At 39.8% G+C, this 13,734-nt stretch overlaps 1 protein-coding gene across 1 annotated transcript; it reads left to right on the forward strand.

The window, feature by feature from the left end:
- The first annotated feature begins 390 nt into the window (after positions 1 to 390).
- Positions 391 to 12,790, forward strand: LOC139943247 (uncharacterized). The gene is made up of 2 exons (XM_071940073.1): positions 391 to 1,614; positions 10,135 to 12,790. Exons 1-2 carry the CDS (start codon positions 1,216 to 1,218, stop codon positions 10,207 to 10,209), a joined length of 474 nt encoding a protein of 157 aa, XP_071796174.1. The 5' UTR covers positions 391 to 1,215; the 3' UTR covers positions 10,210 to 12,790.
- Positions 12,791 to 13,734: the final 944 nt, after the last annotated feature.

Below are 13,734 nucleotides of genomic sequence, written 5' to 3' on the forward strand. Positions count from 1 at the left end.
GCAAACCAAACAACAAATTAAATAGATTGTGGTTGAATGAGAGAAATATTTCTTCACGGTAATGGTACTACTACAAATCTGTTATAGTAAATGTTACAGTTTGTTAAGTTTGTTGTTTTGTCTTATCTCCCGCGTGGCAGGAACCCTGCACTTTGTCTCTGACGGTACAGTTCAGTACAACTTGCTCTCCATCCACATGGGGTTTACAGCAGCCATTCAAGCCTGTGATCTAGCCTACACTTGTTCCCTATATCGTGAACAGTGTGTCCTATGGGATGCCACATCTTGCGCAAGATAGTCCGGATGGCTTGATGCCTCGACGGATGAGTCTGAAAGTGCAAGTATTCGATGCTCGCAATTTCCATCACATGCGTCGGTTAACAAGTCGGTGACGGGAGGGATGAGTGTATACGGAAAAGCTCACGTGTACCAACGGGGAGCTTATGGTTACACAATAAATACATGATGCTAGCTGCGTGAACACACTTCAGTGAAACTGATCCAATCGCTGTCCATCGCTCGCTAGATAGCTAGTAATTCATTTGGGGGTTTCGCTGTAGTCATCGCCAACATGCGTTGATGCCTATATCACATGACTATGACACTTTGGCCTACTTGGACGCGACATCAATCCACGTGTCCGGCTGTTATGTTATGGCTTGGTGCAAATTAGACACGCAATCTGAAATGGTAATTAAACACTTTGTTATGACAGCTTTATTTTTTTGCACTCGCGTATACACAGCAGTGTTTTTCTTACATGGTTAAAAAATGTAACCATGTAACGGTACAAAACAAAGTGCATTGTGCTTTCACCTGGGAGGCAGTTTTATTGGCCACGGTTTTTTTAGTCTCTAAGAGTTTTCACAATGAAAACAACGTAAGTTATAAACAAGTGTTGGATTATACTGAGACCAACATGTGCAGGATTTGTGGCGCATATGACGCTAGCCTCACGCTAAAGCCGGATTTCGACTAATTTGACTTTCAGTCAGTTCAGATTTTTGCACGGGTCGTGCTTGTTGGTTGGCGGAACCCTCCACTGGTGGAACATTTTGCTTGTGTGTAACGCTTTGCTCGTGTGGAACATTTTGCTCGTGTGGAACGCTTTGCTAGTGTGGAACGCTTTGCAGTGGAACGCTTTTCTTGTGTGGAACGCTTTGCTTGTTTGTTAGACTTGCTTCTCACCTCGCCTGTGCCTAACCTAGACTAAGTATGAACTTAGAAAATAGCTCAGAGTACTCCCAGACTGCCCAACCTTACCGTGCCCATTCCTCTTCCCATGTCACAGAGGAAACTCTGTACAAACTCCTCACAGATCTACCGGGGGAATCGCCCCAACCATCGGGTGACCAGTGGGTGGTCAACGCCTCGGAACCCACCAGCAACGCCCCCGTTGTGACCGGTGGGCCTCTCCCATCGTACTCCTGGAACCTAGTTGTGGGTATCACTGCGTCCGTTGTGTTCCTTCTAGTCACGGCAGCCGTGCTGTTCGGTTTGACTGTATTCAGGAACTACATGAAGAAGAGGAACAGAACCCTGAGCGCGGATACCGGCGTTTTCTCGCCTAGGAGGGGCAGTAAAGCAGGGCTTGACATGATTGACAACACAGTGGTAAGTCATTTAATATTTCTGGTAGAATATTTGTAACTCCATGACTTGTCGGACGGCAGTCATGTAATCACTGAGACTAGAACTGTCTCACACCTTACATCATTGATGGCACCAATGTATCGCCCTCTTCATTTAATTTGAGGAAAGCTCTGTTGAACCTATGTGAACAAAAATGAATCACCATCTTCTCCCTTATGATGTGCAAACCAAACCTTAGCTACCCAAGTTGGTGTGATGTTTCCACCAGGATGCTTTTCCGACTATTAAGTCAGATTAAGATTCAGATTCCACTCGAAAAAATAAATAAAAATAAAATAGAATATAGCTGAAATCTCATACTTTTATAGCTCCATGCTTTTACCCACGCCAGGAACACCGACCCCACTCAACACAGCCATGTGTTGCATTCACTGTGTGGAAACTATTTTGTTTTGCACACTTAAGGACAATTCTCTTCTTCAACACGGTAAATAACACTGTGTGGACGTGTATAAGTAGTCCACATAGCTTGTCAAGTCACTCCATTGGGTGCGTTCGTTTAGCTTTCCTGGGTCGACCCGGGTGTGTGGCGGTTTTTTTCCCCAGGACGAACGTGTGCAGATAATTACCCACGTTCGTCCTGGAAAAAAAAACACACCACACACCGGGGTCGACACAGGGAAGCTAAACGAGCGCACCCATTATTTGAACTAGTATTTTGTTCTCGGGTCCACACTTCGTATGTGGCAATAACAGCCCCACTGTAGAGCTCACCGTTTGATATTCAGTCCTAAGAGTGCAATGAAAATAATAAGCAGTGCTCTGACAACAACAACAACATACCCCATTAGATTTTAACAATAACACCAAACAAAGAGTTTGTTCAGTATTACCTAATAATATTAGTAGTTGACGTCATGGACAAAGTCTTAAAGCAGTTTCTGTCCTTCAGATATTTTGTAATCTACATCTCTGATAATTTGTTGTAAAAGCAATTTAAGCGACTTCAAGCAGACCGATGCGTGCTAATTCTGCGAACTGTCCAGCTATAAACAATTACAACCAAAAATACCCTAATCATTCAAGCGATGCGAAACAAACAGCAATTAATGGCGGTGTGTTTTTTCCTCAAGGTGATGACGTCATCACCCGCAAGCTCCATCAGCGATTTTGTGTGTAAATAATGAAGCAGCTGATTGTATGTGCAATCAAAGTTGGCACCATTAGCTACTAATCACCGGCCGCAGCCGAGAGACCCACAGCTTGGATTCTTTGCCGATTCATACTTGTTCATTAAAGGCACTGGGGTGGATTTCACAAAGGTAGTCCTAACTTAGGACTAGTCCTAGGCAATGCAAAGAGATAGGTCTGGTCCTAAGTTAAGACCAGTAACTCATCCTAACTTAGGACTGGTCCTATCTCTTAACATTGCCTAGGACTAGTCCTAAGTTAGGACTACCTTTGTGAAATCCACCCCTGGCCACGTTGGGTAACGACTGTCAATGACAAGTACTCTCTCTTGCTGTATCCATGATGTATCCTAACATTTGCATACACAAACAAACCTGTGAAAATTCGGCTCAATAATGGTCAATTGCTTATCTCAGTCACTCGGCAATTTCCCCCTGTAAATGGATATACACCATGATGAGTTTGCAAGACTTAATGGTAGTTTTCATAGACCAGTTTTCTCACAACACAAGTCTGTGAAAATTTGAACTCAATTGGTAACCGAAAGTGCAAGAAATAAATAAAATAAAAAACATTTGTTGCATTTACTTTGTGTGTTTTTCAGATGCATAATAAAATGCTTCAGCTGAAGTCTTTTATTGTTTGAGTGGGAAATTACCTCTTCCTCAAAATATATACGTCACTTCATTTCAGGGAGCCGTTTCTCACAATGTTTTGTGCTATAAACAGTTCTCCATTATTCTTTACCAAGTTAGTTTTTTACGCTAACAATTAATCTGAGTAATTACCAAACGTGTCCAGTGCCTTTAAGCGGCGGTATGAACGCAGTGCAGATGGCCGCAGTCCTCTTTCCTAATATAGAACACTTTTAATGTAAAAAGCTCCTTTTGATAGATGACCGAACAGGCTTGTTGCCGACAGTGTGTGCTCAAGCGCCCGTAAAATGAATGCGCGGCCAACATCACCTTGATGTGTAATTCCCGCCAAAATAATCTCGGAGTATTTCAGCAATGGCACGAAAACGAAAAACAAATCTTGAAGGTAATTTCTTTTTTTTCAAAGTAGTTATCATCTGGTGTAATAACATCGTTTGGGTAACGGTCAGTAACCCTATGAGTTCACAAACCAAATTGATACCCGATCAACCAAAAAAATGAAGCCCATATAAAATAGTTATCGTTCCTATTGCATAAAATACATACCGTAAGAAAAGGACTGCAAATTAATGACCATAACCTTGTGTTTGAAATTACCACTATTATGAGATTGACATGTGCATGGAATAAGTTTGTGTTTCTGTAATACAGTTGGCTTGATTTGGTTTCTTTGCAGCGTCTTCAAGGAATATGTAAATGTTTTTAAGATATGAGAGTGGCAACATGGCCAAACAGTGGATTTATTGCTTATTTACTCATACTGCATTGCATTCTCCCTTTCCCGTGGACACCTTTGCCAATATTGTCAAAGACTAGTGTTTGTCACTTTGTGTATTGCAACTTATTATGCATGAAATAACAAGTGAAATTGCGGACTCAAATTATTAGTCAAAGAAATTGCGAGAGAATAATGAAAGAAAAACACCCTTGTTTCAAATGCCGAAAAAGGTTTTAGGCCATAAGTTGTTTGATTCTGTGTCACCAAGTTATTTTAAAATAATAGTTATTTTAAGTGATTACCAATATTGCATATAGAACACAATCATGTAGGCCCTAAATATGGAAAGCTTTTTTAGGAAAACAGATTATTTATGCTGCTGCACACAATATATTAATCATAAAATACATAAATTAATGTGATTCCTGGAATAGCTAGAGGCAGTCGTCCGTAAGGGGAAATCCCTCCACCTCACCAATTCTTCCCTTATGGATTAATCCTTTCATGCCGCACATCTGTCTGTATTAGGATTCAGGTATCGGTGACCAGTATCTATAACGATTAAATTCAACTGCTTTTTAATATCACAATGGAATAAACCACTTTAGGCTGTATAATTATTTAGTTTGGTCATGTTTATTACATTTTTATGATTGCACAAACATCAAAGTATTAAGTGGTGCAAAATGCTACCTCTGAAACAGCTCCATCTGAAGTAACGTAGTTTTTTAGAAAGAGATAATTTCTCACTCAAAATAATAGAAATGCATCTGTAGATTTGTTCGTTGACATTTGGGTCTAAGCCAACGGTTGGAACTAAGACCTTTTGAAATAACTGATATGATAAAAAATATCAGTTATGTGCTCTCTGTCTGCCATACAAAACTAATGTAATAATTGCGAGTCGTGAGATGAGGATTGGGGGTGGGGCAGGGTTATAGACGTCCGTCCACATCTATGTAAACAAGATAGTCCCACTAATGTACTTTTTAATGAGTCGAGACTATTTTTAGCTTGTGGTCGATGGCGCTTGTTTCTCATTAATTTTAAACGCTCTTAACTGAAACCTGTTTCACTGTATGAAACATGCTTTTTCAGATATATTTTGGCGGTGTTTTTTATTCTTTACTTTTACGTGACGCACAAACGCTCGACGGACACATTGATTTTTCGGCCGAAGGGCCATGCAAACGAGGCAATTTACGGGCAATCAGTTCCAGACAATCTCCAATTAGAAAATTCATTTACATTTCAGTTTTCTCATTATTTTCTGTGGAATAGCAATTCCAGATAGAAGAATGTAGACTACCTTGTGCTGGTGAGAAGTGCTCCTTGTTCATACAGTGCAGTTGCTTGCCTCCAAGTTGCCTGGAAATATGCCCTGTGTGACAAGGCCTTAAGAAGAGATATGATGTTACATTGAGCCCTTGGTGTGAACATAAATATTCACGAACTTGTGTAACTTTGCCTTTGTAACTTAACTCCCCCATCTCACACTCTTGCGAAATTCTGCCTGCCGTTCGCACGCCATAAGCAAATTACATGTTGGCCCCTCTTAAAGGCACTGGACACCTTTGCGATTATCAAAGACCAGTTCTCACTTGGTGTATCCCAACATATCCATAAAATAACAATATGTGAAAAAGTACCCTTGTTGCACAAAATTGTGTATTTCTAGATGCCTGAGAAAAGCATCAGGCCTGAGGTCTTTCTCTGATTCAAACGTTTTAGTGAGAAATTACCCCTTTCTCGAAAAAAAAACACGTTTCTTTTTAGGGGAGTCACGTCTCACAATGTTTACCATCAGTAGCTCTCCGTTGCTCGTTACTAAATTGGCTCTAAGTCACGTCATGATAATTATGCTTTGAGTAATAACCAAAATGTGTCCAGTGCCTTTAAAGGCAGTGGACAATATTGGTAATTACTCAAAACAATTATTAGCATAAAACCTAATTTGGTTATGAGTAACGGAGAGCTGTTGATAGTATAAAACATTGTGAGAAACAGCTCCCTCGTCTGAAGTAACAGTTTTCGAGAAAGAAGTAATTTTCCACGAATTTGATTTAGGGAACTCTGAATTAGATTTGGAGGTCTCGAAACCAAGCATCTGAAAGCACACAACTTCGTGTGACAAGGGTGTTTTTCTTTCTTTCATTATTATCTCGACACTTTGACGACCAATGGAGATCAAATTTTCACAGGTTTGTTACTTTATGTTGAGATACATCAAGTGAGAAGACTGATCTTTGAAAATTACCAATAGTGTCTAGTGTCTTTAAGGCGCGGTAAATATTCTCATGACAGAAACAAACTGGGTTTAAATATTTTTTTCGCGGGAACTCAATCACCACGCTCGTGATGGATTTTTAAAAGAAATATCTCCGGACTTAACGCGTTCCTTACGTGTTTGTACTTTGCAGGCATCTTCAGTGTTATGCGAAGGATTAATGGCAACAGTTTCTTTACGTCATTGGTCGCCAACACTTCATGCAAAATAAAATAGTGATCTTTCCACCATGCAGTTTCAGAAAGTATGAGATGCTACGAGTTAACTTAAACTCTACGCGATTGCAAACGGTCGATAATCTCCACAACGATTTTCAATATAAAGGATTATATTTCACAAACTTGATACCTATCAATTTTATCCCGACGATAAATAATATTTCTGCATGCTTCAAATAATATTACTTGCGATTTCTTATTTCTCTCTGGCCATCGAAGAAAGCATGTCAACGAACCTGCACATTATCATTGGCTGTAAGCTAAATCAGTATTCCACGAACCCGGTACCTGGGAATTTTGTCTTGATAAATAGTTCTGTTTGAAATAAATAATGTTATTTGCGATTTCTTAGGGCCTAAAAGCATGTTTATGAAAGTGCACAAAATCCTTGGCTTATGAAAGCTAAACCAGATTTCAGCGTTCTCTGAAAAACATGACCACGTAACTCGATGTTTCATTAAAATATGCATCTCTTATTATGCAAGGCTCTGCCCCTCTGAATCCTCCACATTCCATCCTAGATTTGAATTATAAAGTCTGTGCTGTTAATAACATGGCTTCATTGTCATCAGGCCAGGGGGAATGTTATATTGACATGGAAGTTCATTTTGGAAACAAATAGTTCGTATAGTTTGTGTTCTTGATACGAGTATAGACCTACTGTAATTATTATTGACAAAAAAGAAGAAAAGATGCACAATTATTCATTGGTTCGTTGTATACTGTCCAAACAACTGACTCTTTGATTTCAACTCGGTTGACTGCTTAAGCTTAAAGGGACTGGACACTATTGATAATTGTCAAAGACCAGTCTTCTCACTCAAAATTTGAGCTCAATCGGTCGTCGAAGTTGCAAGATAATAATGAAAGAAAAAACACCCCTGTCACACGGAGTTGTGTGCTTTCAGATGCTTGATTTCGAGACCTCAAGTTCTAAATCTGAGGTCACGAAATCAAATTCGTGGAAAATTACTTCTTTCTCGAAAACTACTCCACTTCAGAGGGAGCCGTTTCTCACAATGTTTTATATCGCACATTTTTTGATCACAAATTAATGACAGCCAAAAGTGCAGTAGCGATGAGTTGCGGTAATCATGCAAACACACCTAGGCCCTAATTCCTATAGGGATCATGTCGCTAATGAATTGAGAACTCTGTTCAAACATTCATCACATGAAAGTGGCTTCATACAATATTTACCTTGTGAAATTGCTGTTTGTTCTTTAACGCAGAAGCAGTAATTGACAAGCTATATATTGTTCTCGTTTTGGACAAGGTAAAACCAAAAGTGCGTCAGGAAGCACTGGACACTATATTGGTAATTACTCAAAATTATCCTTATAGCTACAAATTTGTAATGAACATTGTAGAGCTGTTTATGGTATAAAACAAATATTAAAAAGCCTGCATGAAGCCTTGTATTTGACATCTGAAAGCACACAAATTTGTGTACCACATACGTCCTGGGGTGGATTTCACAAAGGTAGTCCTAACTTAGGACTAGTCCCAGGCAATGCTAAGAGATAGGACTAGTCCTAAGTTAGGACCAGTAACTCATCCTAACTTAGGACTGTTCCTATCTCTTAGCATTGCCTAGGACTAGTTCTAAAGTAGGACTACCTTTGTGAAATCCACCCCGGTGCCTTTAAATTTAGACTTTCATTACGACGTATATAGGAAAACAATTTCCGTACACAAACAGAACGGGGATTCTAAGTTAATCTCCAAGTTCAATTGCTTTAGATCAATTAATCGTTATGTGGGCCGGGAAATGTAAATGATTGTTTTTACTTTCTTCCCTTCGAACGTGAGCAGTCATGCATCTATACATTTCCCAAGGGTCTCAGGACACTTAAAGCGATCTCTGATTATCAGCAAAGCAGCTGACAAACTCCGTGGTGGTGCATTTTAATGGAGGGCCTCTTTTTATAAAATGGCGAACGGCAAATGCAATTGTGTGCGATAATTATTATGCCCGCTTCTCCATTTTGGCGGTAAGGTCCAGCATGGTTTACCGTCAGCTCTTATTAGATCAAGATTTAGGACAGAGAGGGGACAAACAACCGTGCATTCGTGACAAGATTCATTGAAGGGTCTGCCGACATGGTGTGGCACTCTGACACCCCCCCCCCCCCCCCCTTTAATCTGATCGACCTCCATCAGCTCAAGTCAACACCAAAGCGTAACTGTTTCCATTAGATGCGGCCAATGCAGGCAGGCTCTTTTCGGTGTTGCGTTTCTGATTTCTTACTCTCCGGAAAGTGTCACAGTGTGTATATTCCAATTAAAGACAATGGACACTATCGGTAAATACTCAAAATAATTATTAGCATAAACCTTACTTGGTAATGAGTAATGGGGAGAGGTTGAAAGTAAAAAAAAACATTTTGAGAAACGGCTCCCTCTGAAGTAACGTAAATTTGTTTTTTGTTTATTGCTTTCAAACCATTAAGTTCAACAGTCGATCCGCTGGCCCATACTCTCTTTGTGAGATGGGAAAGGGCAGGGGTGATGACTAGCCTTTGCCGTCTTCCTTATGCTGGAGAGACCAGGGCCCAATTTCATAGCGCTGCTAAGCACAAAAATTTGCTTAGCATGAAATTTCTCCCTTGATAAAAACAGGAATGCCAACCAAATTTCCACGTGATTTTCAGGGCAAGCAAACAACAGCTGAACACCAGTAAGACGCAACATGCAACGACTGGAAACTTGGTTGGCATTCCTGTTTTTATCAAGAAAGAAATGTCATGCTAAGCAAATTTTTGTGCTTAGCAGCACTATGAAATTGGGCCCTGGCCACTCTGGAAAAAAAACACTTAGGGTTGAACTTGCTTCTATATTAATAAGCGATCACATCACACCGAAGGCTCTTCTTGTCCCTGCGGGACGCAGCACTCTGACGATTTCCCCCTTGGCGGGATGCTACTTTTGGGTATCACGTTTTCATCCACAATCATTCTGCAAATTAAAGGGGGTATAAGGGGGAATCTTTATGAAAGTAAAGGGGGAATATAGATACTTGGTTACAATCTTTATATTATACAGAACTGAAAGAAAAATATAAGAGAATAAACCATACAAAATGGAGGCCGCGCCGGTGTGTTTAGCCAAATGGGTTGTTCCTGCTCACGTTTTAATTCGGTTTTTGTTTGTGTATTATGTTTTACAGTGCTATAAAACATTACTTCATTACCATCTTCTCATAACTTCACCCATTTCCAATCTTTGCTCCTATCGGCCAGTGTGCAACCCCCCCCCCCCCCTCCATCTTCCTTTTCCTCACCCCTCCTCGTATGAAGAAGTTTCTGAAGTTGCACATTGAAATTCATTCTATTCGATTGAAACTATCAAACTTTCAGAGAATTGGTGATCATCTTGAGATAGCTTGTAGTAAGACAACCTCTGATTTTGTGTGTATATGAAAACTATTGATGCCGTTCTTTTGTGTATTCTCATCTCATCCATGTACAGGTCATGATTGCGCACAGTTCATTAGAGAGAAGTGGTTCGATTCGCAAGCAAATCCAGAAGTTTCTCTCCCGATGAGTAGCAATTGGGACTACTCGAACAATGCATGAATGCTGTCTACATTTTATACAACTTACTGCTCCCTGGTGGGTTTACAGGCACGTCAATGGAATGAACGATGGAGTATCTATGTCATTAGGCTGCAGGAGAAGTTCTTCATCGATCAGGCCAAGAAATGGACAGAGAAATGAATTTACTTGGATACCGAAAAGGTGTTGACATCAGTTTTACTTCCATTTTGCTTTAAACTATTTTGGGTTCATACATTTCACCATGCGAGCAAAGAGCCGTAGGTCTTAATCGGGAGAACAACATCTTTTTCCAGCATCTCTCACTCTCTCATGAGGACTTTTCAGTGTAACGACACTTTTGAGGTGCTAGTCTGGTGCCTTTAAGTATTGGTTTAACACACGCTTTGAGCACGTAGCGACATAGGGAACAAAAATGAAGATGGCTACACGTCTACGTCCAGAGGCAGTTCTATTAATAACTGGTTCACGTCAACAACATCATTCATGTTGTAGCGATGATCAGCTGTTGTCATCTTTCAGTCTGGACTAGTGCCAGGCTCTGGCACATTTAGAGCCAGTTGTTCAAAGTCCTTGGTGGTATGCTCAATATTGAAGACGTCCTTGGGAGACAACGTCAATGCTCGCAGGGTCGTAGCATTCCAAACTTAAACCATATTACAGCCAGGAGCAATTTCATAATATGGTTCCAAGACGCTCCAGTTGTGAAACTATATTAAAACGAAAATTATAGTCGCTATAACAAACCGCTGCACCCCACGAATCATTCGCCACGAAAGGGCGCTTTTATTCCCGCTATCACTTGAGACATGAGCGTCTTGAAACCAAGACCAAGAGCCACCATGCACATCAATTAATGTATATTTAATAGCTTAGATATAGAGCTTCTTTTGTGCAATAGAGAGAGAGGGAGGGGGGTTGGGTATCATCCATAAGCATGCCATGTGTCGAGTGTTGGTTTGGCTTCTGCATGGTTTTAACCACTAATATTTATTTGCCAAACGTACTAACCAGAGGTCGACTTCACGAAACTCATCCTAACTTAGGATTAATCTTTGGACTTAGGACGAGTTCAGTTCCATATACATAGACGTATGACCCATTTAACCCATCCTAAGTTAGGATGAGTTACTCGTTCTAACTCGAGTTAGGTTTAATCCTAGCGTTTCGTGAAATCGGCTGCTGCTATAAATTAGCATGGAAGTAATCAAAGAAAGTGTACACATAATATAACATGGGGCTATGTTGGTATAAGCTGAATTCAATAGCAGTATTTCTCTATCTGGGTAGCTTATCTACAAAAGCCCCTTTACGGATTTTTGTTCTCATCTTAGAAGACACTGTGTTAAAGGAACACGTTGCCTTGGTCGAGTTGGTCTTTGAAAAGCATTTGGAACCATTTGTTATGAAATGCAAGTGGTTATATAAATAATTTAAAAGTAGAATATAATGATCCATACTAACATGCCACGAAATTGCACGGGTTCCTTTTACGTCGCGAAGAAACACGGTCGGCCATTTTGGGGGTCAAAATGTTGACTCCATAAAATGGCCGACTGTGAAAGGAAAATCGTGCATGCAATTTTGAGTCATACTTGTGTTGATCATTATTCTACTTTTAAGACCATATTCACCACATCTTTCTAGCCGTATTCATTTCATAACAAATGGTTCCAAACGAGTTTTCAAAGACCAACTCGTCCGATTGAAGACAACGTGTTCCTCCTTTAAACCCACTGATGCAAGTTTGCAACTAACCTTTATTCGGTCTTTTTTTCTGAGCCATCTCCCGTTAATATAACTTTAATGATTTTGCTCATCTTTTATTAAACTTCAAATCATCATTATTTTGAAACTCTTGTATTATTTTATTGTACAGTTTAAGATAAAAAACTAAAACTATTCTTTATGTATGACCTGGGTTACTCTTAGTGATTAAGGTGCACGCTTTATAATATGTACAGTTAGTATGTAAAATTTTATAATTCAACTTCTGGTAATGTGAAATTCGGGATTTTTTTTATCAATGTATAAATTATTCAAAACTTTGAATATTTAGTGAATGGTTTATAAAAGGTTGCATATCGTTTACTTCATTTTTGAGTGTTTTCATCCGTCAAAAGTATAGTAAGTTTTACTAAAGTTTGGGCTCAACATATGGTTGGGACAAACTTGGAATTTGGAGTTGATAAGAGCAAGACCCAATTTCATAGAGCTGTCTATTCCAGCATCAAGCAAATAATCATAGCACCTTTTTGGCTTACCAATAAAAGGTTACCAGACAAAATAATGTTGCATACACATCATTTCTGATTGGTGGTGTCATGCTAAATTTGTGCTTACCTGACAAATTGTGTTAAGCAGTATTGTCTGCCTTTAAAGCAGCTCTACGAACCAGATTGTGTTAACGTGGACGGTATCCATCCCTTTTCAGTGACTAAAGGTAACACTTTCAAATAATGAAATTAATGTAAATTTTAATGATTATATACATTTAACTTAAAAGAAACTGAATCTTATTTTGTAATCTGTAAAAGTTTGAATTTGGATTCGTTGACAATAAAAATGAGTAAGGCTACATTGGAATTACACTCGGAGTGTCTGTGTTTGCTGAATTAATGGGGATTTACACACTATGACAACATGGACACTATAGCTGTGTTTAGATGTGTGTTGGACTCAATAGTCAACTAATTTGAGGGAATTCTGTTAAAATTACTGTTCCCATTTTTAAATAATCATAATAATTATAACTGAACATTTATCTCAGGAAATCACAGACCTATTCTTTTTTGCAGTCCGATTACGTTAGGTTTCAAATTTCGCTATAAACAGAATGTCACATAACGTGAGGGAAGAGTCTTGTAGCTGATCCCAATTTCATTAGGGTCTCTATCTCTCAGGAAATAATGCATCAGAAAACTTAATTTTGTCCTTGGAGCACCCCCCCCCCCCCACCCCCAACCCTCTGTTTTGAAGACATAAAATTAAAAGGTGTTTACAGAAGGAATCTAATTCAGTTGAAGGAGATGAGTGCCCTTCCGGAATACCCTGGGGTCGATTTCACAAAGAGTTACGACAAGTCCTAGGAATGAAAATATCCAGGCTTTTATTCTTTGTGCACAAACGATGGGAACATATTGCCATATCACAGATCCACATCACGGCCCATACACTGTGCACAAACGATGGGTACAGGAATATCCCCATATCACGGGTTCAGTGCGGCCCATACACTGTGCACAAACGATGGGTACAGGAATATAGCCATATTCCGGGTTCAGTGCGGCCCCATACACTGTGCACAAACGATGGTACAGGAATATAGCCATATTCAAGGGTCCAACGGACGAAACACAACGGTGGGTTGCCCCGTTGGCTGTGCACAAACGATGGGTACAGGAATATCCCCATATCACGGGTTCAGTGGGCCCCATACACTGTGCACAATGATGGTACAGGAATATAGCCATATTCAAGGGTCCAACGGACGAAACACAACGGTGGGTTGCCC

The sequence above is a fragment of the Asterias amurensis genome, chromosome 1, assembly GCF_032118995.1.
Source record: "Asterias amurensis chromosome 1, ASM3211899v1".
Taxonomy (NCBI): Eukaryota; Metazoa; Echinodermata; class Asteroidea; order Forcipulatida; family Asteriidae; genus Asterias; species Asterias amurensis.